Consider the following 27,188-nt stretch of genomic DNA (forward strand, 5'->3'; position numbering starts at 1 on the left):
AGGCGGGCCGGGTCAGCACAAGATACGATACATATAAAAAAACTGCATCCGTTAACAGTACATATGAAACAAACAGAAAAAATGACTAAAGTATGAACATACTTATCACTCATCTGGGATTTATGGGGCGCTTTCTTGGTTTTCATCTGACTAAAGGTCTGTTCACACACATATGTAGAGCCAGATAACACCAGAATCCTCTGTGCCATCTTCTGGATGTTTGGAAATTTGGCTGCACTTAATGAAGCCTAAAACTCAGAGACTTTCAGGAAGTTCAACTTGTCACATTGGAGATCAATCAGTTCCAACTGCAACTCCTGTGGAACCGTTTCCGGGTCTTGTGAGAAAGGACATGACACCAGCTGTCAATTTTTCCAAAATCACAAAACCGACGGCAGAATTGCTCATGCAGGTCATCCAATGATTTCCTGTGTTTTTTCACATGGGGGGGGCCTCTTTTAACGCAACCAGTGTGGGGAAATGAGAAAATGACTTGTCTGATATTTGCTTGAAAAATAAAACCAGCTTGGTTTTGAAGGCGGAAGGTTTGCTTGCATTTCATGCACAAACTATTTTTTCTCTTGTAGCTTCACATTCAGCTCGTTCATGTGTGTCAGTGTGAAATATAGAATGTATTTCTCACGAATTCATGTATATATATATATATATATATATATATAATGTAGTCACTAGAATAGAATTTTACTGACACCTACAGGTCAAGGCCTGTCATCACTTTGTATATAGCACACCTCCCTTTTTGTATTCCCGCCTAAAGTTTGTCTCCGCCTACTTCTATTAAATACCTTCCCCGACCGTTCGGACGGCGTATCTGGATGGGAGACGTCTCCACATGAACGTGGGTTCTGCCCACCCCCACCCGGCTACGAAGGGTGGGGGCTAAAGAAGAACAAAGAGGCTAAAGCCGGCAGTGGCCATTTTGAGAACCGTTCAGATGAGTCTCCCCCATATAACCTTCATCGGCCGGGAGTCAAAAACTACTACGTGTTTGCTGCTTCCTCTGTATGAAGATTATTGTCGAGGCATCCAGCTTTGACATTTTGGTGCTGAAACCCGGGATTCTTCTTTGATTTACGGCCACGGCAGATCGACAGAAGGATGGATGGCTTGATTTCGGCTAATCCAGCCTTGAGAGAGGGCGATCTGGCCTGCTGGCCCGGGAACAGATTATGAATTATCCTTTTCGTACAGAGGAGGCACCAAAAACGGTAAGGCACTTTTAAAATTAAATTTGTAGAAACCAACCCAGCATAAGGCCCCATTTCCCTACGAGAAAGGGAAATGCTCCATTCGTTGGAGAAAAAGTTGTGAATACCGTTCCTTGTGAGTCGGGGAAGCGTTCTCTGTGTGTCGGAGAAATACGTAAAGATATACAGCAGGATTGAGGCTGTGTGTCAGCCTATCGCCAAGAAAGGCCCTGTCTTTCTGGATGATTCACAGGATGACAATCCACGAAAGTCGGCTTAAAGAGCCGCTAGAGAGGAGGAGGTCGCACCTCCCCGCCCGAGGGTTGTATTAAAAATATAGAAGAAAAATATTGTTATACTGTGCCAAGAGAATGAAAGAGCTCGATATAAAGAAAAAAAGAAATAGAATAATAACTATAAACGCATGCAAGTAATCTTCATATGAATATATATATATATATATAAGTACGCTATAACGCGTTCATAAATCTCAACAATTGCCGCAAAATAGGAGTTTAAATGGCCAAAAAGACTACTTAGACGGATAAATAGGATATTAAAATAAGTATTTAAGAGATGGTGGATTGGGATTGGGACAGGGCGCCCCAGAGAGAGAACAGGATGGGGGGGTTGAAAAGCAGACCACGTGAGAGGGAAAAAAATGGCCGAGCCCAGAAACAAAGGAAAAATGGCGGCCAGCCAACTGAAGTCAAAACTGCCTTTTATCCCCCAACCCACCCCCCACTAACCCAGGAAGAAGCAAGAACAAAACATTAAGATTGATATTAGGCCTGTTAAGAAACAGTGCCCCCCCTGTTCAGCCCACTGCTCGTACCAGGCTCCACTCGCAAACCAGGAGCACAATGGGGGGGGGAGCCTGGAATGCAAGACATCTCAGGTTACCTCGTACCACACGACGAAGCAAGGAGGAGCAGAGAGAGTAATAGACAGATAAAAAAGAGAGTTAGAGACAGAAAATTGACAATATAACATATTAGTGACAAATTATGGGTCCTCTAATAAACACTGAAATTTATCATTAGGAAATGATTAAGAAATTTGCTAAGTAGAAGGTTAGTTTCTTTAAATTTTAATTGTGGTAAGAGTGAGCTACAAAAAAATGGCTCTTATATTAAATAAACACAAGCTTGGAGCAGAATAGGAATTCAGCTAGCGCAATTCAAGTATTTTAGCAAAATGAGAGTGATTTGCGATATAGATTTAAGTATTACGAATAATTTAGAATATTAATGATATCAAACATGAAGATAACAATGCAGAAAGTCATTCATCCAAATTATTAATGATTTCAAACATGAAGACAATGCAGAAATGGCATTTATCCAAATTATTAGGTAAATTGTACCTGACAAGTTTAGATAAAATAATTAATTTAGGATAGGCATGATTTCCCTAGGATGAAATAAGCATGAAATGTCTTCAGTGCACGGAGGATATTTCATTGTTTTGCCCATCAACAGGTGAGATATGCTTTAGCGTGAGTCATATTAATGACTATTAGAATATCACGGATTGCCTAAGCATCAAACAATTGATGTCAACCAAACAACGTTGACCTATTTCCTTTTAGAATGACTTGCCATGACACAGTGAAAGAAAGGTGGTTAGCTGCCAAGAAGCCCCACACTGGGGATGGCGCTCTTCACTAGTAATAAAAAAAATTGCAGACCACTGATGTCTGAAAATGAGTGTGAGCGTGAATGGTTGTTTGTCCTTTTTGTGTTTCTAATTGGCCAACCAAGTTATATAATCAACTTGGTGGAAGGTGGAAAATGATTTAGAAATTTGAAATCAATTTCTGAAGTCGCCATTAAGCCTTTTTCAACGGATGGCGATGAAAAATTAAGGAAAATTATTTAGTCTGATGAAAATGCAGCAGCAGTACTCCAAATGTTAAACTTGAAGTGGAGGAACAAATCTGCTATGCGAAATTTGGAAGCACTGAGATGGAAAAAACAAAGACAGTGCAAGATATGAAATTCCAAAGTACCATTGATTTATAGAGTGATAATGGCATCCAAATTGTGTTAACAGAATACTTGACGGGATTGACAAAAGGTTCCATATTTCGTTATGAAATCATTGCGCCTACATAACGAGGTCAACCGGACAACAAAATATGGAAATCCTTTTTAGTAGACCATACCAAACGCCATTATTCACTACACGATTGGAACTGGATGACGAGGCTAATCTGGCTATCTGCATAAAAGAAGAAAAAAAACTTTAAAGAAACGCATTGAATTTGGGTTAGCAGGAGGAGACTGTGCTTCTCAACAGGAAACAGATTGGACCAACGGTGGTCCCGGCAGCCAGTGTGCTCAACCCAAAGTATAGAGAAGACACGAACAACCCAAAATGCGAACGTCCGTACAAGTGTTTTCCTGACCAACCAGCAGACATGAAAATAGCCGATCCACCTTGTGCACTGTAAGAAGGTTCTCTCAGTTGAAACGTATGAGGAGACAGGTAAGATTAAATTTTTGACATAATCAGACGAAATTGCAAGCACTCCAATATTGATTGGAAAGATTATTGCTCGGGGAAGCAATGCCATAAACCATAAGGAACTTTTTATATTGTTTTATTGTCTCTATAAAAAAGGGTGAAAGCGTTTCAATTGAGACTAAACCTTATTACAGATAGTTAAAGTAAACAATTGAGACTAGATCTTCTTACAGAGAGTTAAAGTAAACAATCAGAGAGAAAAGAGAAACTACAATGGATAGAAATGTAACTAGATTTAATTTTATGCCTGACTATTGAAAAATATTGATTAAGAAAGTTTTATAGGAGATGATTGACAAACTCCAAAGACAATGGAATGTAACATTTGATAAAAAGACTACTAGATTGGGATATTTTGAATTTCAAACAACTGAGTTTAATATGCAACGTGATACACATTATTGAAGGAATTGGGACTTGATTAGTATGCATTTTATAAGTAATGAGTTTTAATTGCTCTAAAGGACACAATTATGCTAAAAATATTAACCCTGACAAACAAGGGGTGGTTACATTTTAGTGGGTTCAATTCTATTCAGAATTATAAATGTGTGCATTTTGTTTCTGGATATTAATTGATGTGAATGTAAGTGTTGCAGAGAATGGGAAAGCTGTTTTCCCGAGGAGAAAGCAGCCTGGTTTGCTTTTTGTATTTTTCCTATTTTTAGTTATGATTAGTTAATTTGTGTAATTGCAGGAAAGGAGAAAGCAAATATGGTTTTTGATCTTAACAAGGAAGCAGTGATCATAAAAGAATACCAGCTAGCATATTTGATTTTGACTAATAAGGCATTTAAATTTTCACAAACTATAGTGATGCAATAAGTAAGATTGTTGCGATTTTTGTTCATTGGGGTATTAAGCCCAACCAAATAGCTGTAAGCAAATGTTAAGCACGTGTTGAAGACAACGACAGAATACAGCAGTTAAAGCAGCAGCACAAACACTTACTGCACAGCATACACAACAATAAAAACTGAGTTGATCTCAAATACAGTATTACTTGATATGCAAAACATTGCACCACAGAAGGAAAAGATGCATTGATACAGAAAGGCACAGAACAGTCTGCAAACGGCCTATTCACAGCTAAAGACCTACCGTGCCTACCAAAGAATTTATTCCAAAATTGAGCCATGGATTGAACCATGCCTCAACAGGGGAGAGATGGACGTGGTACAGTGTGTGTTCCATGTCCCAGAGGTCTAAATACCTACTTTAAATTTTTTTGTAGGAACTGTTTAATTTGTTACAGACAATGTGCAGGGTAACCTCAGGCCCAAACCAGGGCAACGTCCGAAAGGTACCTACCCGTTTGAAATCATACACATGGATTTTATTGAATTATCCAGAAGCAACCAGTATAAATACTGTTTAGTCTTGATTGACTCATTTTCTAAAATGGACTGAAATAGTCCCCGCAAAATCACCAGACGCATTAACGGTGGCTAAGGCCATCGTAAACACATCATCCCAGAACATGGAATCTCCAGAATCATCTGGAGTGACAATGGAGCTCATTTTGCAAACACCATAGTGCAAAACATGGCATAACTCTAAAAAAAAACACTGCTTGTGCCATCCGCGGAGCGTGGGACTGGTAGAGCGAACAAATGGTATGATAAAACCAAGGCTTAAGATAAACCATGGAGGAGATAAAGAAGTCATGGCCAGAACGGCTAACACTGGCCAAAACGTATATGAAGATAGTACCAACTAGCTCGGGATTAACACCTTTTTGGAGATAGTTCATGGAAGACCATTCCAACTTCCTCTATGGGAAGATGAACCATGACGAGAGACTAAGGAAGGAGAGAAACTTATCCAAAGAACATGTAAGCTGCCGTGATCCTTTTGTCTATCTTGCAGGAGGTGGTGAAGCCAAGTGACTGGATCCTGATCCAAGTCGTAAAAGGATGTCCTGGTTCTCTCCACGATGGGAAGACCCATTTGTGGCCCAACTCATCAACCTCTACAGCAGCAAAGATCACTGAAAAGTCAAAGTCGATCCACCAACCTCAGGTCAAGGTAGTCCGAGACACAGGTGACTCTTGAGTAGACTGTAAGTCGGACGGTTTCAAAACCTTTGTCCGTTAAAAATTGGGTTCGCTCATTAAGAGGGACGTAGAGGAATTTTTACCAATGAATACATAATTTCTCGCCTCTGCCTTGACAAGTGATTTTGTTATTATCCATACCCTGTTGAGTAAGTGTTAATGATATTTTTTATTCTAGAACCTGGAGGGGAGGGATACAAATTGATATGTTTAATGAAAATTCTTTCAAGTCAGAACAGGGGGAAAATGTGAAATATAGAATGTATTTCTCACAAATTCATGTATATATATTATGTAGTCACCAGAAGAGAATTTTACTGACATCTACAGGTCAAGGCCTGTCATCACTTTGTATATAGCACACCTCCCCTTTTGTATTCCCGCCTAAAGTTTGTCTCCGCCTACTTCTATTAAATGCCTTCCCCGACCGTTCGGACGGCGTATCTGGAAGGGAGACGTCTCCACATGAACGTGGGTTCTGCCCACCCCCACCCAGCAACGAAAGGTGGGGGCTAAAGAAGAACAAAGAGGCTAAAGTGGGAAGCGGCCATTTTGAGAGCCGTTCAGATGAGTCGCCCCTAGATAACCTCCATCGGCCGGGAGTCAAAAACTACTACGTGTTTGCTGCTTCCTCTGTATGAAGATTATTGTCGAGGCATCCAGCTTTGACATTTTCCAGCTTTGACAGTCAGGATGTCCACAGTAAAAGTTAAATGTTCAGAAATGTGTCAGTATTCTCAAGTAGCTCCCAGACACATTTACATACTTTTACTAAGCTAGTGTGCCATCTATCGGGGAAATTAGGGTATTGGATTGGATTGGATAACTTTATTCATCCCGTATTTGGGAAATTTCATTGTGACAGTACCAGAAGGTGATTAGACAGAACAACAAAGCAAAAGGACAAAGTACAAAGCAAATCAAAGTAAATGGGATCATTAAGAATAACCAAATAAGATCATTAAGACAGAAGGTTTTTGCAAGATGGCTGCGCGCACTGACGCAGCGGCTTAAGCTCTCCAGTTCGGTGTCGTTCGTTATCTTACAGTCGCCAGGATTTAATCACTATCCGAAGGATATGCGATACATCCGATTTCTCAACAAACTCTCCGGGATCTCCGTGGCTAGCCAGCCCACCAAAAGCACGTCGAAGGCGGCGAAGGGACTGAAAACAGAAGCGTGGATGCCGGGCGGGCCTTGCTGCTAAGCTGAAACAACAACCACACCGAGCACCGCTTCCTAGTATCTTTTTGACCAACGCCCGATCCATCACCCACAAAATGGATGAGTTGGAACTTCGTATTGCTACCAACAGCTTTGTTAGAAACTGTAATATTATTATCATCACAGAAACGTGGCTACACCCGCATATCCCCGACGCTGCGGTATCGCTAGCTAGCCGAACGCTTTTTCGGAACGACCGTTCAAAAGAATTAACAGGCAAAAGCAAAGGAGGAGGACTGTGCATGTTTATACATAATGAATGGTGTTGTGACAGTAGGATCATTGACACTCACTGTTCCCCGGATTTAGAGTTATTGGCAATACGGTGTAGGCCCTATTATCTACCGAGAGAGCTAACTGTCGTAACGGCTATCTATATACCTCCGAATGCTAACGTTAACACGGCACTTAACCTCCTGCTAACGGGTGTAAACAAACGACAGCTTGACCACCCCGATGGAGTTTTTATTTTCGCTGGTGATTTCAACAAGGCGTGTTTAAAGACTGTTTTACCTAAGTTTATTCAATACGTAAATTTTAATACTAGAGGAGACAAAACTCTTGACCATGTCTATTCTAACATCAAACATGCTTATTAAGCCACTTCCCTCCCTCACCTAGCTGGATCAGATCACCTCTGCCTATCTCTCACCCCCGCTTACGCCCGACGACGCACTCTCTCAGTTGCAGGACTGTTTTTCCCGCACCAACTGGGAACTTTTTGTACACGACAACCTCCAGGACTACACGGACTCTGTACTTTCTTACATAAAAAACTGCATTGACAATGTCACTATAGATAAACGAATACGGGTTTTTCCTAACCAAAAACCCTGGATGACCAATGAGACACAGGCACTCATCAAATGCCGTAACTCCGCCTTTAGATCAGGGGACAAGATACAATATAGAGCTGCCAGAGCTGAGCTGAAAAGAGGCATTAAAAAGGCCAAGGCAGCATATACCAAGAAAATTGAGGAGCACTTCACAGAAAATAACCCAAAGAAGATGTGGCAAGGAATACGACATATTACCAACTACAATAACAATAATATGTCTGTTAATGCAGATGCCTCACTAGCGGAGAAATTGAACCGTTTCTTTGCCCGCTCTGAGACTGACAAATCAGACCCAGTCTCAACACCCCCGCCACCACCCTGCAGCAATACACTGACGTTCCGGGAACAGAAAGTGAGACTGGTAATGCGGTCTGTGAACACCAGGAAGGCTGCTGGCCCAGACGGAGTACCTGGGAAGGTGCTCAAAGCCTGTGCTGACCAGCTGGCTGGAGTCTTCACAAACATTTTCAATTGTTCCCTGCAACAATCCATCATTCCATCCTGTCTGAAATCTGCCACCATCCTCCCTGTCCCCAAAAAGCCAACCATTGGCAGCATGAATGATTATAGGCCTGTTGCCCTCACGCCTGTGATCATGAAGTGCTTTGAAAAGTTGGGAGCCCGCCATATCAGGAATACAATCCCTCCCTCAATTGACCCACACCAGTTTGCTTATAGAGCAAACAGGTCCACTGAGGATGCTATTGCCATTGCTCTTCATACAGCACTGAGCCACCTGGAACACCATGGGAACTACGTGAGGATGCTCTTCATTGACTATAGCTCAGCCTTCAACACCATAAAACCGGACATTCTGACTGACAAACTCTCCCACCTTGGACTATCCTCTTCAATCTGCTGCTGTATAAAGAACTTCTTGACCAACCGACCAGACTGTTAGACTTGGTCCCCACCTCTCTTCCTCCATTACACTAAGCACTGGCTCCCCTCAAGGCTGTGTACTGAGTCCTCTTCTGTACTCCATGTACACATACGACTGTACACCCACCCACCAGTCTAACGCCATCATCAAATTCGCTGACGACACCACTGTGGTCGGACTCATCTCAGGAGGGGATGAGTCGGCTTACAGAGATGAGGTCAACAAATTGTCTTCGTGGTGCTCGGTCAACAATCTCACACTGAACACCACGAAAACTAAAGAAATAATCCTGGATTTTCGCAAACACGGCACAGATCTGGCCCCACTCCTCATAAATGGAGTATGTGTAGACAGGGTCCAGTCTTTTAAATTCCTGGGGGTCCACGTCACAGATAAGCTCTCATGGTCTACAAACATCACGGCAGTGGTGAAGAAGGCTCAGAAACGACTCCATTTCCTCAGGGTACTTAGGAAGAACAACTTGGGCACCAAGTTTCTGATAACCTTCTATAGAACCACTGTAGAGAGCATCCTGGCATACGGCATCACAGTGTGGTACGCTGGAAGCACGGCGGCAGACAAAAAGGCCATGCAGAAAGTGATTAACACTGCCCAGAGGATTGTCGGCTGCTCTCTGCCCTCACTGGAAGACATTGCCAGCCCTCGTTACCTCAGCAGAGCCAAGAACATCATAGGGGACCCTTACCACCCTGGTCACAATCTGTTCCAGCTGCTGCCCTCTGGCAGACGCTATAGGTCCCACAAAGCACGGACAAATAGGCTTAAGGACAGTTTTTTCCCCACATCCATCAGAAATCTAAACTTGCGGTAACATAACACACATTCCCTTCTGCGGTAATATGAAAAGATGTTTGGGTGGTGATCTGCCTCCTACTAGCTGACTGAAGTAAGGTAAGTGAAAGACAGTGAGAGGTAAGCGAGAGGTAAGCGACCTGTATCCACAACAGCAGAATGCCAAATTACAAGTCCGTCACTTGCACTTATTTAGGTCTTTTGCCGAGTAAACGCATCTTATGGAGAAGCACCACCAATTTCGTCACACGCAGTTTCTGCGTGTGATGACAAGTAGGCTTTTGGTAACACACATTCCCCTCTGCGGTATATGAACAGATGTTTGGTTGGTGATCTGCCTCCTACTAGCTGGCTGAGGAAATGTAAGTGGAAGACTGAGAGGTAAGCGAGAGGTAAGCGACCTGTATCCTCAACAGCGGAATGACAAATTACAAGTCCGTAACTTATACTTATTAGGTCTTTTGCCGATTAAACGTAGCTTATGGAGAAGCACCATCAATTTCGTCACACGCAGTTTCTGCGTGTGATGACAAGTAGGCTTTTGTGTTGTGATAATGACGACAGGGCCTATGTCCGATTATTATTATTATTATTGTGTTGTTGATAATGACGACAGGGCCTATGTCCGATTATTATTAAAAGCAGCAAAAACACAAAACGAGCAAGAGTGGACGGAGCTACCGCAGCCGGGTGCCACTTGAACGGCGCCATCTTGGTTGCGGTAGCTAAAACGGATACAGACTCAAAAAGATGTTGTAAAGTTGGACAAAAACTGGAACCACACACAGGAAGTCTTCCACAAAATGGGGAACTTCTACAGACTGTGACTGAGGTAGAGAATATGCAGAGTCAATCTTCCAAGCTTATTTGCACAGTTCCTCAGTAGTCTGGAGCTGAAGACAACAGCAGCAGAGCAGGACTCCGCTTCCGGCCTAGTAAGCGCCGACAGCTATTCCATCTTATCCCATGATGGAATGGTTGGTCAGAAGCGTTGCTTCTTCTCCCGGCACTTTTGTCCGGCTCCAAATTTCCAGCGGGATTGAGGTGTTGCTCCTTTTGCTGCGTATTGTAACAGCTAGTCCCATGTGTGTGACAGCGTAGGCATGGCTGATGGTTCCAGGCTGAGGTTATTATTGATTATTTTTTGTGTCGCAGCTGTAGCTGCAGTAGAGGTTTTATAGCCATAAAATAGTTTTTGCTGAAGGCGTCATTAGGAAATGCACGGACCGAACTGGTATATTGTCATCATAGGCGCCGTTCAAAGCGGCTGCTTGTTGCAGTAGCTCCCTAAACCCTCCCTCCTATTCTGTGTTTTTACAGCCTTTTTACAGCTTTTTTATCCTTTATTTTTACGTTTTATTGTCTCTTAAGATTTTACTTGTTACTTTACTTTATATATTATATTCCATACTTTAATGTTTTAAAACTTTACCTTCAAGACTCTACTCCAAGACTCAAGTTGTGCGAGAGGCAGTCTTTGATCTATTAGTTTAGTTTATCTTTGCAAATTCTAGACATTAAATTTTTGACCCACTCAGCCATGCCTCCGCTGTTTTACACAAAGGATCAGCTGTTAGCGCTACGCAACACCTGGATTCCCCTGGACCTGGACCTCCCCGCGTAGTTAAAGAGGAAGAGAAGAGGATGCAGAGCTGGACAAAAATGTCAGGAGAGAAAGCGACGCTTCAGACCCAGCAAGATAAGATGGAAAGAGCTCACGGCGCTTACCAAACAACAACGACAATATCGGAGAATCTGCATTATGTGCTTCACGGAGACCTGGCTGAATGAACTAACACCAGACTCTCTCGTCTCCTTGGATGGCTTTCAGCTGGTGAGGGCGGACAGAGATGCTGAGGAGAGCCGTAGGAAGAAAGGTGGGGGACTAGCTGTTTTTATTAATAGTAGATGGTGAAGCCCCAGGCATATTACTGTGAAGGAGAAACTTTGCACTCAAGATATCGAGCTAGTAGCGGTTAGCATCAGGCCGTTTTACATCCGTGGGAGTTCTCGCATGTTATCGTAATAACTGCGTATATACAGTGGTACCTCGTCATACGACCGCTCGTCATACAAAATTCTCGTCTTACGGCGGAAATTTCGATCGAATAATTCGCCTGTCATGCGATCAAAATTTCGTGATGCGACCAAGCCAGGTCTTTTTTGCATATCTTTCGTGTATAACAATATCTACGAGCACGGAACGATTAATTCAGACGAGTTTCCCCTAAGACCAGGAAACGCACAACGCGCATGCAAGAGGGCTTTCTGGGTAATGAAGTATACTCGTGCACACAACACCCATAGGCAATGGCAACCTTTCTCAGAATAAAACTTCATTACCTACATTCAATACGTGGGTAAGCTCAATTATTGTATTTCCTGTTATTCTTTCTAAGGAAAGAAGCTCCCGCGATCGTTCTTTAAAGACTATTTCTTGTTGGCAAGTGGTCGTGCGTTATCCTATTGTGAGGACATTGGTGTGCATCATTTTGGGAATATTTTGAAGGCAATACAACAGCAAACAGTCCATCGATAGCGAACGTGAGGGTGGAGTCGTGGCAAACCGCCAACCCGGAAAACGAAGGTAACAAAAGATTACAACAAAATTAGAAGTCAGTTTTGTGTAAAGTTACATTAAACGTATGTTTGAGTGTCTGTATATATTAATCCAAGTTAATTTAAATTTGTTTGTTCCGTTTACGAGTGCGTTGTCGTGGAAACGAACCAACCCCACCCCCCACGCCCCCAAACGTCTCTGTCTCCCGTCGGCGAAATCTGCCCAATTTTAGTTAGATTAAACACATTTTATTACTATTAAACCACTAGTTATGTGTTACTTTGTTAATAGATGGCGAATTAGAAGAAATACAACATTTTTCCAATCCAATATCCTGTTTTTGGTGTTTTTTCAGAGGGCTGGAACGAATTAATTTGTTTTCCATTCATTTCTATGGAAAATGTCCGCTCGAGTTACGAGAATCTCGTCATACGAGCTCAGTTCCGGAACGGATAAAGCTCGTATCTCGAGGTACCACTGTACCTCCTTTGGCTGATGCGGCAGTCGCTCGCGAGCTGCTTCACGCTACTGTGTCCCGGCTGCAGACGTCACAACTCCAGTCTCTCCTTCTTATCTCTGGTGATTTTAACCATGCTCCCCTGGCTTCTACTCTCCCCACCTTCACTCAGTATGTGAAGTGCCACACCAGGGAACAAAAAACTCTGGACCTGCTGTATGCCAACACAAAGGAGGCATACTCAGTCCCCCTGCCCCCACTGGGCCGCTCAGACCACAATCTGTTCCATCTGATCCCCACATACATCCCTATGGTGAGGAAAATAAAACCTACCACGAAAATCATACAAAGATGGACCGAGGAGACCAGCATGGTGCTGAGGGACTGTTTTGAGAGCACTGACTGGGAGGTGCTGTGAAATTCCCATGGGAAAGACATTGACAGCTTGACCCACTGCATCACAGATTATATTTACTTCTGTGTTGAGAACATTGTACCCTTCAAGAAGGTCCGTTGTTTCTCCAACAGTAAGCCGTGGGTAACCAGGGATCTAATGGCCCTCCTGAACAAGAAGTAGAGGGTTTTTAGGTCTGGGGAGAAAGAGAGTCTGAAAATGGTCCAGAAGGAGCTGAAGAGAGAGATAAGGAAGGGAAAGACCATCTACAGGAGGAAGCTAGAGAACCAACTCCAGAGAGGAAACACCAAAGAGGTCTGGAGGAGCTTGAGGACCATTTCGGGCCATGGAGGCAACAGTGAGAGAGACCCGGAGTCCGGAGACAGGTGGTGGGCCAATGAACTGAATCAGTTCTTTAACAGATTCAGTCCTGCCCCCACTCCCCTGACCACCCAGACCAGAAGCAACTCTCCCCCCTCATTCTCCTCCTTCTCTTCCTCCCCCTCTTCCACCGGTCTCTGCATCAGGTGATAAAACAGCTAAAGAAGATAGAGGCAAGGAAGGCTACCGGTCCAGTCGGCCTCAGCTCCAGACTACTGAGAGTGTATGGATCAGCTTGGCAAAGGGATTCTGCATATTTTCAACCTCAGCCTCAGTCTGCAGAAGGTCCCCACCTTGTGGAAAACTTCCTGTGTGGTCCCAGTTCCAAAGACTTGCGAACCGCAGGGAGCCAAACCACTTCAGGCCGGTAGCATTAACCTTTCACCTGATCAAGACATGGGAGAGAATCATCCTCAATCACCTCAGCCCCCTGATGAATGCGGAGCTGGACCCTCTGCAGTTCGCCTATCGTCCAGGCATTGTTGTGAAAGATGCTGCCACCTACCTGATGCACAGGTCTCTTTCACACCTGGAGAATACGGGAAGCACGCTGAGAATGATGTTTTTTGACCTATCCAGTGCGTTCAACACCATTCAGCCGGTCCTACTGAGAGGGAAACTGGAAGAGGCTGGAATAAGGAACCACCTAGCCGCATGGATCATCGACTTCCTCACTGACAGACCACAATATGTGAGACTCCAGGACTGTACGTCTATGTGGTAGCTTGCAGCATGGGGGCCCCACAAGGCACAGTGCTCTCCCCACTCATTTTCTCCCTCTACACATCAGACTTCAAACATAATACAGACACCTGCCACCTCCAGAAGTTCTGACGACACCGCTATTGTTGGACGAGTGACGGACGGGAACGACCTGGAGTACAAGGGAGTCATCACAGCCTTTGTTGACTGGTGTAGGCAAAACCACCTCTACATCAACACCAGTAAGACAAAGGAAATGGTCATCGATTTTCGGAGGAATCCTCAACAGACCACTGGGGTGAACATCCAGGGTACAGACATTGAAATTGTGGAGAATTTTAAGTACCTGGGTGTTCACCTCAACAACAAACTAGACTGGTCCACAAACATAGATGCCCTGTATAAAAGGGGCCAGAGCCGCCTCTACCTACTGAGGAGTCTACGGTCTTTTGGAGTGTGCAGGACACTGCTGAGGACTTTTTAGGACACTGTGGTGGCATCTACAGTGTTTAATGCAGTGGTCTGTTGGGGATGCGGGAGCATGGAGAGGGACAGGAACAGGCTGAATAAGCTGGTCAGGAGGGCCAGCTCTCTTCTGGGCTGTCCTTTGGACTCTGTAAAGGAAGTGGGAGAGCGGAGGAAGCTGACCAGGATGATGTATATCATGGACAGCACCTCCCACCCCCTGCATGAGTCTGTGGAGTGTCTCCGAAGCTCTTTCAGCAATACACTGCTGCACTCTCATTGCAGGAAGGAGCGCTTCCGCAGATCCTTCCTCCCATCAGCTGTCAGGCTCTTTAACAAAAAATTGCTGAGTGTTAAGACCTACTATATGTATGCATGTACATCTATGTGTATGTATGTATATATGTGCTTATATGTATATATGTGCTTATATATATGTATATATGTGCTTATATATGTGTATGTATGTATATATGTGCTTATATATATGTATGTGTATGTATGTATATATGTGCTTATATATATGTATATGTATGTATATATATACATACTTATTACCTATCTATTTATGTCTAAAATGCCTTTCCTATTTCTGCATCCTCACCCTCTTGCTACTGTGACAACGAAATTTCCCGAATACGGGATGAATAAAGTTATCCAATCCAATCCAATCCAATATAAATAAAATAATTAAATAAAATCAGACATAGGCTTGTCATCATCATTGACTTGACAAAAGCCTAATTGTCATTATACCCAGCTGCGTATGACGAAATTGGTAGTGCTTCTCCACAAAGTGCGCTTATACATACTATATTACATATACAAACAGTGCAGAGAAAAAATATTTGCCCCGTTCATGATTTCTGTTTTTTTTTGCATATCAATCACACACAAAGGTTTCAGGTCATCAAACCAAATTTAGTACGACACAGAGACAAACCAAGGAAATAGAAAATGCAGTTTCAAAATGATTTTATTTACCAAGACAGAAAAAAATTCCAAACTTGTCTGGCCCTCTTAAAAAGTAATTGCCCCCTGAACCTAATGGGTTGTGCCACGTTGGGCAGCAATAACTGAAATCAAGCGTTTACGATAATTTTTGATGAGTCTTTTACAATGCTTTTGAGGAATTTTGGCCAATTATTCTGTCCAGAATTGTTTCAATTCTGCAATATGAGAGGGTTTTCCAGCATGAATACCTCATTTCAGATCACACCACAACATTTAAATAGGGTCTAAATCTGTACTTTGTCTTGGCCACTCCAAAACCTTAACTTAGTTTTTTTAGCCATTCAGAGGTAGACCTGCTAGGTTGATTTGGATCATTGTCACACTGCATGCTCCAAGAGCGCTGGAATTTGAGCGCACGAACTGAAGGCCGGATGTTCTCCTTCAATTTTGCTGGTAGACAGCAGAATTCACTCGTACATCAAGTACAGCAAGTCATCGTGGTCCTGTGGCAGCAGGGCAACCGCCCCAGACAATCACACTGCCACCACCAAGCTTCACTGTTGGTATAGTGTTATTTTGATGGAATGCTGTGCCATTTTTTTCGCCAAATGTAACGGGCCGGACACCTTCCAATAAGTTCAACTTTTGACTGATCCACAGAATGTTTTTCAAAAAGTGGGAAGGATCATCAAGATGTTTTGGGCAAATGTAAGACGAGCCTTTATATTCTTTTTGGACAGCAATGGTTTTCGCCTCGGTAAATAAATACATCATTTAGAACCTGCATTTTCCCTTTTCTTGGGGTGTCTCTGTGTCACACAAAAATTGATTTGATAGACTGAAACCTATGTGTGGGATGAATATACAAAAAACACAGAAATCAGGAAGGTGGCCAATACTTTTTCCACAGCATTGTACAAATACATATACAGAAAAACCTTGAGATACGAGCTTAATATATTCTGGGCCCGAGCTCGTACAGTGGGAAAAATAAGTATTTAGTCAACCACCAATTAAGCAAGTTACCCTACTTCAAAAGATTAGAGACCTGTAATTGTCAACATGGGTAAACCTCAACCATGAGAGACAGAATGTGGAAAAAAAACAGAAATTCACATTGTTTGATTTTTAAAGAATTTATTTGCAAATCATGGTGGAAAAAAGGTTTTTGGTCAATACCATAAGTTCATCTCAATACTTTGTTATGTACCCTTTGTTGCGAATAACAGAGGCCAAATGTTTTCTGTAACTCATCACAAGCTTTTCACACACTGTTGCTGGTATTTTGGCCCATTCCTATATACAGATCTAGAGCAGTGATGTTTTGGGGCTGTCGTTGGGCAACACAGACTTTCAACACCCTCCACAGATTTTCTATGGGGTTGAGATCTGGAGACTGGCTTGGCCACTCCAGGATCTTGAAATGCTTCTTACGAAGCCACTCCTTTGTTGCCCTGGCTGTGTGTTTGGGATCATTGCCATGCTGAAAGACCTAGCCACCTCTCATCTTCAATGTCCTTCCTGATGGAAGAATATTTTCACAGAAAATCTCTCAATAAATGGCACCATTCATTCTTCCCTTTACACAGATCAGTCCTTGTCCATTTGCAGAAAAACAGCCCCAAAGCATGCTGTTTCCCCCGCCATGCTTTTCATTGCGTATGGTGTTCTTCGGAGGCAATTCAGTATTATTTCGCCTCGAAACACGAGAACCTGTGTTTCTACCAAAAAGCTCTTTTTTGGTTTCATCTGACCATAACACATTCTCCCAGTCCTCTGGATCATCCAAATGCTCTCTAGCGAACCGCAGACGGGCCTGGATGTGTACTGGCTTCAGCAGGGGGACACGTCTGGTCATCAAAATTTAATTTGGGGGGTTTAAATCTATTTTTCCCATTAAAAAAATACTAACAATTTTCTCATGCTAAGCGCCAATATAATTTTTGCCCAATTATTGAAATATATTTTGATTAATTCCTTGTAGTGGCTTACCGGGGAATTTTGCGCCCCGGAGCAAGTTCTAGACGGTGCGCCCCCTCAATGTCAGAACTCAATTATAAAGGCAGCCAAAGGTGATACATTTCCTTGAAACTTAGCGAGTTACACAGCAATTTTCTTTTGTAAATTTGCAAAATATTAAAAACTGGATTTATAAATATATTTCAATAATTTTCAATTATTGATTTCTACGGCGAAAATATATATTTATTTTCTGCCTACTAAATTAAAATATATTTATTTTGCGAGACAAATATATTTCTGACACAAAAAATAATATTTTCCAGGCCCTGCCCCACGCGTATACCACTGTCATGGTTTTCCATTATTTCATGCTTAATATCGGTTATCATCGTTCGTTTTTTTCTTCTCACTGCCCTTCATTGCACCGGCTTGGTTTGGACCCATTGTTTTTTCACAAAATGCTGCACTGATTAATGCAAAAAAAAACACGTAAAAAATGCAAACTGTACGACCGGTGCTCGTAGATATTGTGAAATAATCTTGAAAAGTAATCAAATAATGTTTCAATCTATGACATCACCTTCAATCCGTGTCATGCCCATGTCATAGAGACCATCCACATCACAACCATCGGTTTCAAAACCATGCATCTTTGTAATAGGGTATGTCCTTTGTTTATATGTAGCCTTTAACATCATCAGTATCACCACCATCATCGGTGTCACTGTCGCGCTGCATCTTTGTAACAGGGAATTTGTATGTCCCTTGTCATAGAGAATTTGTATGTCATGAAATCTTGCCCTAAGTAAAATATCTTCTGTAGAAGGAGAGTCATCGGACCCTCCTTCTGCAGAAGCTTCAAAATCTCACTCATCTGTCTTGGCGTGCTTTACTTGTGTTCGACCTTGTGAATGTTCATAGTGGACCGGACATTTTGGTGCCGAAAATACCCGGGATTCAAGATCTGTGGCATCGGGACGACGGGGAATTGAGAGGCCAAGAAAACTGACGTCAGCCATCCCCCATTGAGGGAAGGGGCCATTAGGGATCGGTCCCCCGTCACCCCGAGGTCCAGTGACGAATCTCATCGAGCCAGGACAAGCACCTGAGACGGTAAGGCACTGGTTAAAATGAATTTGTAGAATCCAACCCAGCATAAGGCCCCGTTTCCCTTTGAGGAAGGGAAATGCTCCATTCGTCGGAGAAAAAGTTGTGTATACCGTTCCCTGAGTGGGGGAAGTGTTCTCTCTCTGCCGGGGAAATACGTAAGAGTATACAGCAGGATAGTGGCTGATTGTCGGCTTATCCACGAGGTTCTGCCTGAACAGCAGACATAGGAGGAGGTCGCACCTCCCCGCCAAGGGACTTCGAGGGTTGTGTTAAAAATATAGAAGAAATATATTGTTATACAGTGCCGAGATAATGAAAGAGCTCGATATAAAGAAAAAAGAAATAGAATAATAACTGATAGCATGCATAATCCTCATAGGGGGAAATAGATAAAACCAGGAGGTGCGTTACGACACACTTATAAAACAATGATTGCCGCGCAAAATAAGAAAACAAATGACTAAAGAGGCTACTTGGGCGGATAAATAAGATAACAAAATAAGTATTAAAGAGATAATAAATTAGGAAGGGACGTTCCTAGACAGAAATAGCGTAAAATACAGCCGTAAGATAAGACAAAGTGGTCTTGGCGTGTTAATGGAGTTAGGGACTCCGCTAAGAGACAGAGAGAGAGCTGGTTCGAAAAAAAAAGGGATGAGAAAATTGACATTATTATGGCATAGGAGGTTATTTTCTCTAATCTACTTATTGTACATTTTAATTGTGTTAATAGTGAGCTACAGAAAATGGCTCTTATCTTGAGTAAACAAAACGGATGAGAAATTCAATAGGAATTCAGATAGCACAATTTAGCTATTTTAGCAAAATGAGAGTGATTTGCGGTTTAGACTTAAGTATTAAGAATAATTTTGAACATTAATGATGTCAAACATGAAGATAATGCAAAAATGGCATTCATCCAAATTATTAATGATATCAAACATGAAGACAATGCAGAAATGGCATTTATCCAAATTATTAGGTAAATTGTACCTGGCAGGTTTAGATAAAATAATTAATTTAGGATAGGCATGATTTCCCTGGGATGAAATAAACATCATGTATGTTCAGTGCACGGGATGTACATCTTGTTTTGCCCATTAGCAGATGAAATATGCTTTAGCGTGAGTCATATTAATGACTATTAGAATATCACGGAGTGTATTAGCATCAAACAATTGATGTCAACCAAATGATGTTAACCTATTTCTTTTTAGAATGATTGGTGCTGATAGGTCAGCAAAAGGAGGTGAGCTGCCAACAAGCCCAGACTTGGGATTGCGGTCTTCACCGGTGATGGAAATTTGCAGAACACCGATGTCTGATTATGAGTCTGAGCGTGAATGGTTGTCTGTCTTTTTGTGTTTTTGATTGGCTGACCACCGAGATATGATCAATTGATTAGATGTCAAAGTGGAAAATGATTTAGAAACTTGGAATCGATTTCTGAAATCGCCAATAAGCCCTTTCAGGGATGGCAGCAACACATGGAAAAAAATAGATTTCGCCAATAAAAAATTTGATGAAAATGCAGCAGCAGTACTCCAAATGTTAAACTTGAAGTGGAGGAACACATCTGCTATATGAAATGCGGAATTTGAGAGTACTGAGATGGAAAAACAAAGACAGTGCATGATATGGAATTTCAAAGAACCATTGATTTATAGTAATAATAGCACCCAAACTGTGTTAACAAAGTAATTGACGGGATTGGTAAAAGGTTCCATATTTCGTTATGAAATCACTGCGCGTACATAACGAGTTCAAATCCTATTTGGTAGACCATATAAATCGCCATTATTCACAACACGATTGGAACTGGCCAAAAGAAGCTGGAAAGGAGGATGCGGATCCACCTTTGCACTGTAAGAAGGTCCTCTCAGTTGAAACGCTTGAGGAGACAGGTAAGATAAACTTTTTGACATGATCAGACGTTGATGGCAAGCACTCCAATATTGATTGGAGAGATTATTGCTCGGGGAGCAATGCACAAGATTATTGCTCAAGGATCAATGCCATAAACCATAGGGAACTTTTTGTATTGGTTTTGTTGTCTCCATAAAAAGGGGTGAAAGCGTTTCAATTGAGACTTAACCTTGTTAAAGATAGTTAAAAGTAAACAATTGAGACTAAACCTTCTTACAGAGAGTAAATGATCAGAAAGAAAAGAGAAACTACAATGGATAGAAATGTAACTAGATTTTAATTTCATGTCTGACTATTGAAAAATTAAGAAAATATTAGGAAAAATATTGATTAAGAAAGTTGTATGGGAGATGATGGACAAACTCCAAAGACAATGGAATGTTACATTTGATTAAAAAAGACTACTAGATTGGGATATTTTGAATTTCAAACTGAGTTTAATATGCAACGCGATACACATTATTGAATGAATTGGGACTTGATTAATGTGCATTTTATAAGTAATGAGTTTTAATTGCTCTAAAGGACAGTTATGCTAAAAATATTAACCTTGACAAACAAGGGGTGATTACATTTTAGTGGGTTCAATTCTTTTCAGAATTATGAATGTGTGCATTTGTTTCTGGATATTAATTGATGTGAATGTAACTGTTGCAGAGAACTGGAAACCTGTTTTCCTGAGGAGAAAGCAGCCTGGTTTGCTTTTTGTATTTTCCTATTTTAATTATGATTAGTTAATTGGTGTAATTACAGGAAAGGAAAAACAAATATAGTTCTTGAATTTAACAAGGAAGCAGTGATCGAAATAGAATACCAGCTAGCATATTCAATTTTGACTGACAAGGCATTTAGATTTTCACAAACTATAGTGATGGAATAAATAAGATTTGTGATTTTTGTTCATTGGAGTATTAAGCCCAACCAAATAGCTGTATGGAAATGTAAGGCACACAGTCTGCGGACTACTTGTGCACAGCTAAAGGCCTACCAAAAAATCTATTCCAAAATTGAGCCATGGGAGGAGCCATGTCTCAACAGGGGGGATGATGGACAAATGATGGACATGCCCAGAGGTTGGTGTAAAAACCCACTTTAAAAATTTTGTTTACAGACAACCTCAGGCCCAAACGAGGGCATCCCGAGTCATAAAAAGGATGTCCGTGTCCTTGCCACGCTGGGAAGGCCCATTCGTGGTTCAACTACCACCACCACAGCAGTAAGGATCGCTGAAAGGTGGACGTGGATTCACCAATCCCAGGTCAAGGTAGTTCGAGACATAGGTGACTCTGAGTAGACTGGAAGTCGGACGGTTCCCAAACCTTTGTCCATGAAACACTCATCTGACGTCTACTCACCTGCACAACCACCTAACCTTGACCTCCCATAGACATGTGGCACCCCACACCAAGCTATGACAAGATCAGGGCCACAAAACAGGAACCAGGTAAAGGAGTTGATAAATTCAGAGCAAGATTTGAAGAAGTGTTCAAAACTCACAGTGGGATCATGGAAGACCAAAATGACCAAGGGGTGTACCAAGCCCAACTGAGACGAGGGTTCCTGGAAGGGCTCCAGGCCCCAATCAAAGGGTTCGTAAAGAAGTACTGTGTCACATACCGAACCATGCCAATGAATCAACTAATGGAGTGGGTGATTCATGCTAAGGAAAGACACCGCCAAAAGCAGACAAGCGCAGGTGTCAATACTCTGACCCAAGCCATGGCCTCATTGATGAACCAAGGGTCACCAGAAGTATTCTACCAACAAGGACGTGGAAGAGAAAGAGGCCGAGGAAGACCCGACCCACCAAGAAGAGCAAACCCAGAAGGCAAGTGTTACAATTGTGGACAGAGAGGACACTTGCTCGAGACTGCAAAAATCCACCCAAGGGGAAGAAGGACCCCCACCGTTCAACCTTGAACATCAACATCAAGAATGACGCCAGAGGGAAGAGAAACAGAAGCCTAACACAGAGGAGGAAACTGAAGAAAGTGATGGGGAGGACGAAGAAACCCCTTGCTCGCCAGCAGAAGTGTTAGACTTAACCGAAATCATGTCCACCCTCCGGGACAAAGACAGTCGAAGCCAGAACAGAATTTGTTAAACAGTTCGAGCGACTAGAACCCCAACTAGTTCGATTGGAGTACCTGTACACCACGACAGAGGGAGATGCGGCCACCTCAGTGGACTTGCCACCTCAAGCGGAAAAACTGCTACAGTTTGGGATAACACCCCACGTGTCCATAAAGAGAAAACCCCACAGGCCCTGGAAGGACCTAGGACGCATGGTGTGATTCCTGGAGACCAGAAGCGAAGAGTCGTGGTCACATCAGACTCCTATAGCCAGCGGACTGCTGATCTACTGATAACACAAACAAAAATGTTGTTCCTGTCACCAGCAAGACACCTGGCCATAACAGCTACATTGTTATCGCAACCCCATCTCACCGTAAAGCGATGCAATACCTTGAATCCAGCACATGCTAGTAGCTTACAGCGACATACAGTACCACCACATGTCAAACCATGCTGCAGATTCTCGCACCCCTTTAAGTGTGACGAATACCAGGATGCCGTCTCCTCTGTGTAAATGTGTTTGTTTTGACTATTAAGATGGTGCCCTGACAAGTGATTTTGTTATTTTCTATACCCTGCGAAGAGTGACTGATGATGATGTTTGTATTCTAAAACCCGGAGGAGGGATACAAATTGATGAGATTAATAAAAAATATTTTAGTTACTTTCGGGGGGAAATGTGAAATAATCTTGAAAAGTAATCAAATAATGTTTCAATCTTTGACATCACCTTCAATCCGTGTCATGCCCATGTCATAAAGACCATCCACATCACAACCATCGGTTTCAAAACCATACGTCTTTGTAATAGGGTATGTCCTTTGTCTATATGTTTATATGTAGCCTTTAACATCATCAGTATCACCACCATCAACGGTGTCACTGTCGTGCTGCATCTTTGTAACAGGGAATTTGTATGTCCCTTGTCATAGAGAATTTGTATGTCATGAAATCTTGCCCTAAGTAAAATATCTTCTGTAGAAGGAGAGTCATCGGACCCTCCTTCTGCAGAAGCTTCAAAATCTCACTCATCTGTCTTGGCGTGCTTTACTTGTGTTCGACCTTGTGAATGTTCATAGTGGACCGGACAGATATCATTACGCGACCTATCTGCGGCGAGAAAGACAGCAATGCTGTTCCCATTAGCAGACTCTCGCATACACGGCACCTGGCGGCCACGTCAGGAATCATCTTGTATGCTTGTATTTCAAATTTGTCACGTATCTCAGGGCAAAAGACATTACTGTACTCATACATATATACATGTGCCCGCAAATACACACACGCACACATACATGCACACAAGAAGTCTTACATTGAGACATTCAGCTCTGTGCAGGACAAGCTGTGGCCCTTGATTACTGTGAAGTTCCAGCGGGCGATGGTCGTCTCCTCTGGTATTTGAAACCTATACAACCTTGTGTTTCCATACCAGCTGTACTTGGTCAACTTCTGAGCTGGCTTGGAAAACAGCTCAGATATGAATGTCACCTCCCCATCTGCATCCATGATATATGTAAAAAAAAAAAACATGTGCACAATATTTTATTTATTTGATGTTCTCCCCGGGCTTGCATACTTTCTCCGGGTACTCAATTTCCTCTCATATTCTAAAAACATGCATGGTAGGCTGGTTGGAAACTCTACATGTATACATACACACACAAACACACACACACACACATACAGTGGGGCAAATAAGTATTTAGTCAACCACCAATTATGCAAGTTATCCTAATTGAAAAGATTAGAGAAGCCTGTTATTGTCAACATGGGTAAACCTCAACCATGAGAGACAGAATGTGGAAAAAAAACCCAGAAAATCACATTGTTTAATTTTTAAAGAATTTATTTGCATATCATGGTGGAAAATAAGTATTTGGTCAATACCAAAAGTTAATCTCAATACTTTGAGCTGTCGTTCGGCAACCCGGACTTTCAACTCCCTCCACAGATTTTCTATGGGGTTGAGATTTGGAGACTGGCTAGGCCACTTCAGGACCTTGAAATGCTTCTTATGAAGCCACTTCTTTGTTGCCCTGGCTGTGTGTTTGGGATCATTGTCATGCTGAAAGGTTTCATCTGACCATAACATTCTTCCAGTCCTCTTCTGGATCAACCAAATGCTCTCTAGCGAACCGCAGACGGGCCAGGATGTGTACTGGCTTAAGCAGGGGGACACGTCTGGCAGTGCAGGATTTGAGTCCCTGGTGGCACATTGTGTTACTGATAGTAGCCTTTGTTTCTGTGGTCCCAGCTCTCTGTAGGTCATTCACTAGGTCCCCCCAAACAATGTGATTTTCTATTTTTTCCCCACATTCTGTCTCTCATGGTTGAGGTTTACCCTTGTTGACAATTACAGGCCTCTATAATCTTTTCAAGTAGGAGTAGACACACAACTAGACTTGTGTCTTGTTTCTGTCTTGCTACTGCAAACAAGAAATTTCCCGAATATGGGATGAAATAAAGTTGTAACCTAACCTAACCTAACTTGCACAATTGGTGTTTGACTACATACATTGACATTGGTTGTGTGATACCTCTCTATTGCATACCATTAGCTTCCTCTTGTTCCCCTGCATTTCAACGGATAGATTTTGTATGCTTTGTTATGAATTATTTGTCACAAGCAGCGGGTTCCCACCTGCTTGTTTAGAACCAAAAGACAATTGTTGCACTATTTTAAAAATTCTCTTTTAAAAAATGGGTTAGATGAGAAAGGAAAATTTCAGTTACACGCATGCGGGTCCCACAGCTGATATTGCCCCTGCTAAGTCCACACTCTCAGTAATAGGCATCTTACATCTTACAGCTCTGGGGTCCTTGGTTCAAGTCCAGGTCAGTCCACCTATGTGGAGTTTGCATGTTCTTCCCAGGTCTGTGTGGGTTTTCTCCGGGTACTCCGGTTTCCTCCCACATTCCAAAAATCTGCATGGTAGGCTTATTAGACACTCTAAATTGCCCCTAGGTGTTGTCATATATATATATATCCAAAGTATATTCTCACGAACCTATAGCCCAATTGACATTATTCATAGTAATCATATATTCCTTTCTTTTGTTATTCAAGTATTGTATTTGTTACACACCCCACGCTTATCTTGAAACACAGTCTACTCACTACTACACTCTAGTGGTCCAAATAGGTAGACAAAACACACCCACTTACATTCAAAACTAACGCCCACTTTGTACTGCTGGGGGGGGGGGGGGAACTTTAATTTGGAGTCAAAACACGAAAGTCTTAGTCTTTTCTCTTGCAAATAAATGATGTACTGAGAACTGATCTGGGATCCCATTTCTATTTTCCGTGTCTTTATCAAATAAATCCTCCAGGACAAAAAAGAGCAAGTGGCATTGTAAGTACGAGGTCGAAAAGAAATAAACGCCAATAGTATGGGTGTGAGTGTGCATGGTTGTCCGTCTCCTTGTGCCCTGCGAACGGCTGGTCACCGATTCAGGGGGTCCCCCGCCTCTGGCCCGGAGTTAGCTGAGATAGGCTCCGGCACCCCGCGCAACCCTAATGAGGATAAAGCATATCAGAAAATGAGATGAGAGATGAAAAGTTCTAATTTGGTCCCATCTGACTCCAAAACGTTCTCCCATGACTTCTCTGTATCATCCAATTGGTCATTAGCCAATTTAGGACGGACCTTGACATGCGCTGGTTTAAGCAGGGGAAAATTTTGTGCAAAGCAGGATTTCAAAGAATGATGTCCTGACCAAGTCCTCTCATGTAGTTCTGGGCTGGTTATTCACCTTTCTTAGTATCATTGAAACCCCACGAGGTGATATCTTGCATGGAGCTCCACTATATTTGAGAATGACCATCATCATTAGTTTCTACCATTTTCTAATGATTGCTCCAACAGTTATCCTCATTTCACCAAGCTGCTTGGCAATTTCTCCATAGCCCTTTCCAGCCTTGTGGAAGGGTACAATTTGGTCTCTGGTGTCTTTTGTCAGCTTTTTGGTCTTGGCCATGTTACAATTTCGTGTCTTACTGATTTATCTGGTGAACGGCTTCTTTACATAGCTAACGATCACAGACAGGTGCTTCTGATTCAGGATAATACATGGAGAGGAGGTGGACTTTTAAAGGCAACCTAACAGGTCTTTGATGGTCAGAATTATAGCTGATTGACATGTGTTTATATCCGTATTTGCAGCTGTATGACACAAAAAATATTTTTTTAAAACCTACATTGCGATTTCTGGATTTTTCTTTTCAGATTATCTCTCTTACAGCGGAATGCTCCTAAAATGAATATTTTAGAGCCCTGCATGATTTCTAAGGCAATAGAACAGTGTTCAAATAATACTTATTGAACTGAGTGCATATATTTATATAATAATGGTATTACTGTCTTAGTCGACTCCCTCCTATTTACGGTTCAACATGAGTGACTTTACTCATTCACAGAACGTAACTTTTATACATTCGTCTGAGCCAAATGCTCACTCGCAACTATTCAACCATCAATTTAAGATTAGAGTTGAAATCATGTACGAGGAGGGGAAATATTTTGTCTGAGGGACAACCCGGACGGATGTTTAGTTTTTGGGCATGGCGACCAATGTCTGTTTTGGCTACTGTAAAATGGCAATAATGCATCGCTTCTTGGCTCCTATGTTCGACACACCACCT

General features: G+C 42.2%; 1 protein-coding gene and 1 long non-coding RNA gene across 6 annotated transcripts in view; one reads left to right on the top strand and one right to left on the bottom strand.

Moving 5' to 3' along the window:
- Positions 1-27,188, bottom strand: part of pgap6 (post-glycosylphosphatidylinositol attachment to proteins 6) — a 70,450-nt gene that overhangs the window by 42,048 nt on the left and 1,214 nt on the right. For 4 of the 5 annotated variants that reach the window (XR_013304150.1, XM_077614772.1, XM_077614770.1 and 1 more), the window contains exon 2: positions 23,856-24,039. The exons of the other annotated variant lie outside the window; for it this stretch is intronic. Coding sequence is in view for 2 of the 4 variants with exons in the window: in XM_077614770.1 (XP_077470896.1) it covers positions 23,856-24,039 (184 nt within the window). In the remaining 2 variants the exon portion in view is untranslated. The remainder of the gene's footprint in view (positions 1-23,855; positions 24,040-27,188) is intronic. 5 annotated transcript variants of the gene reach the window in all.
- On the top strand, positions 17,963-22,868 carry LOC144085471 (uncharacterized). Its single transcript, XR_013304151.1, has 2 exons — positions 17,963-18,541; positions 19,756-22,868. It is a non-coding gene; the product is annotated as an uncharacterized LOC144085471 (long non-coding RNA).

Source organism: Stigmatopora argus, chromosome 12 (assembly GCF_051989625.1).
Source record: "Stigmatopora argus isolate UIUO_Sarg chromosome 12, RoL_Sarg_1.0, whole genome shotgun sequence".
Classification (NCBI taxonomy): domain Eukaryota; kingdom Metazoa; phylum Chordata; class Actinopteri; order Syngnathiformes; family Syngnathidae; genus Stigmatopora; species Stigmatopora argus.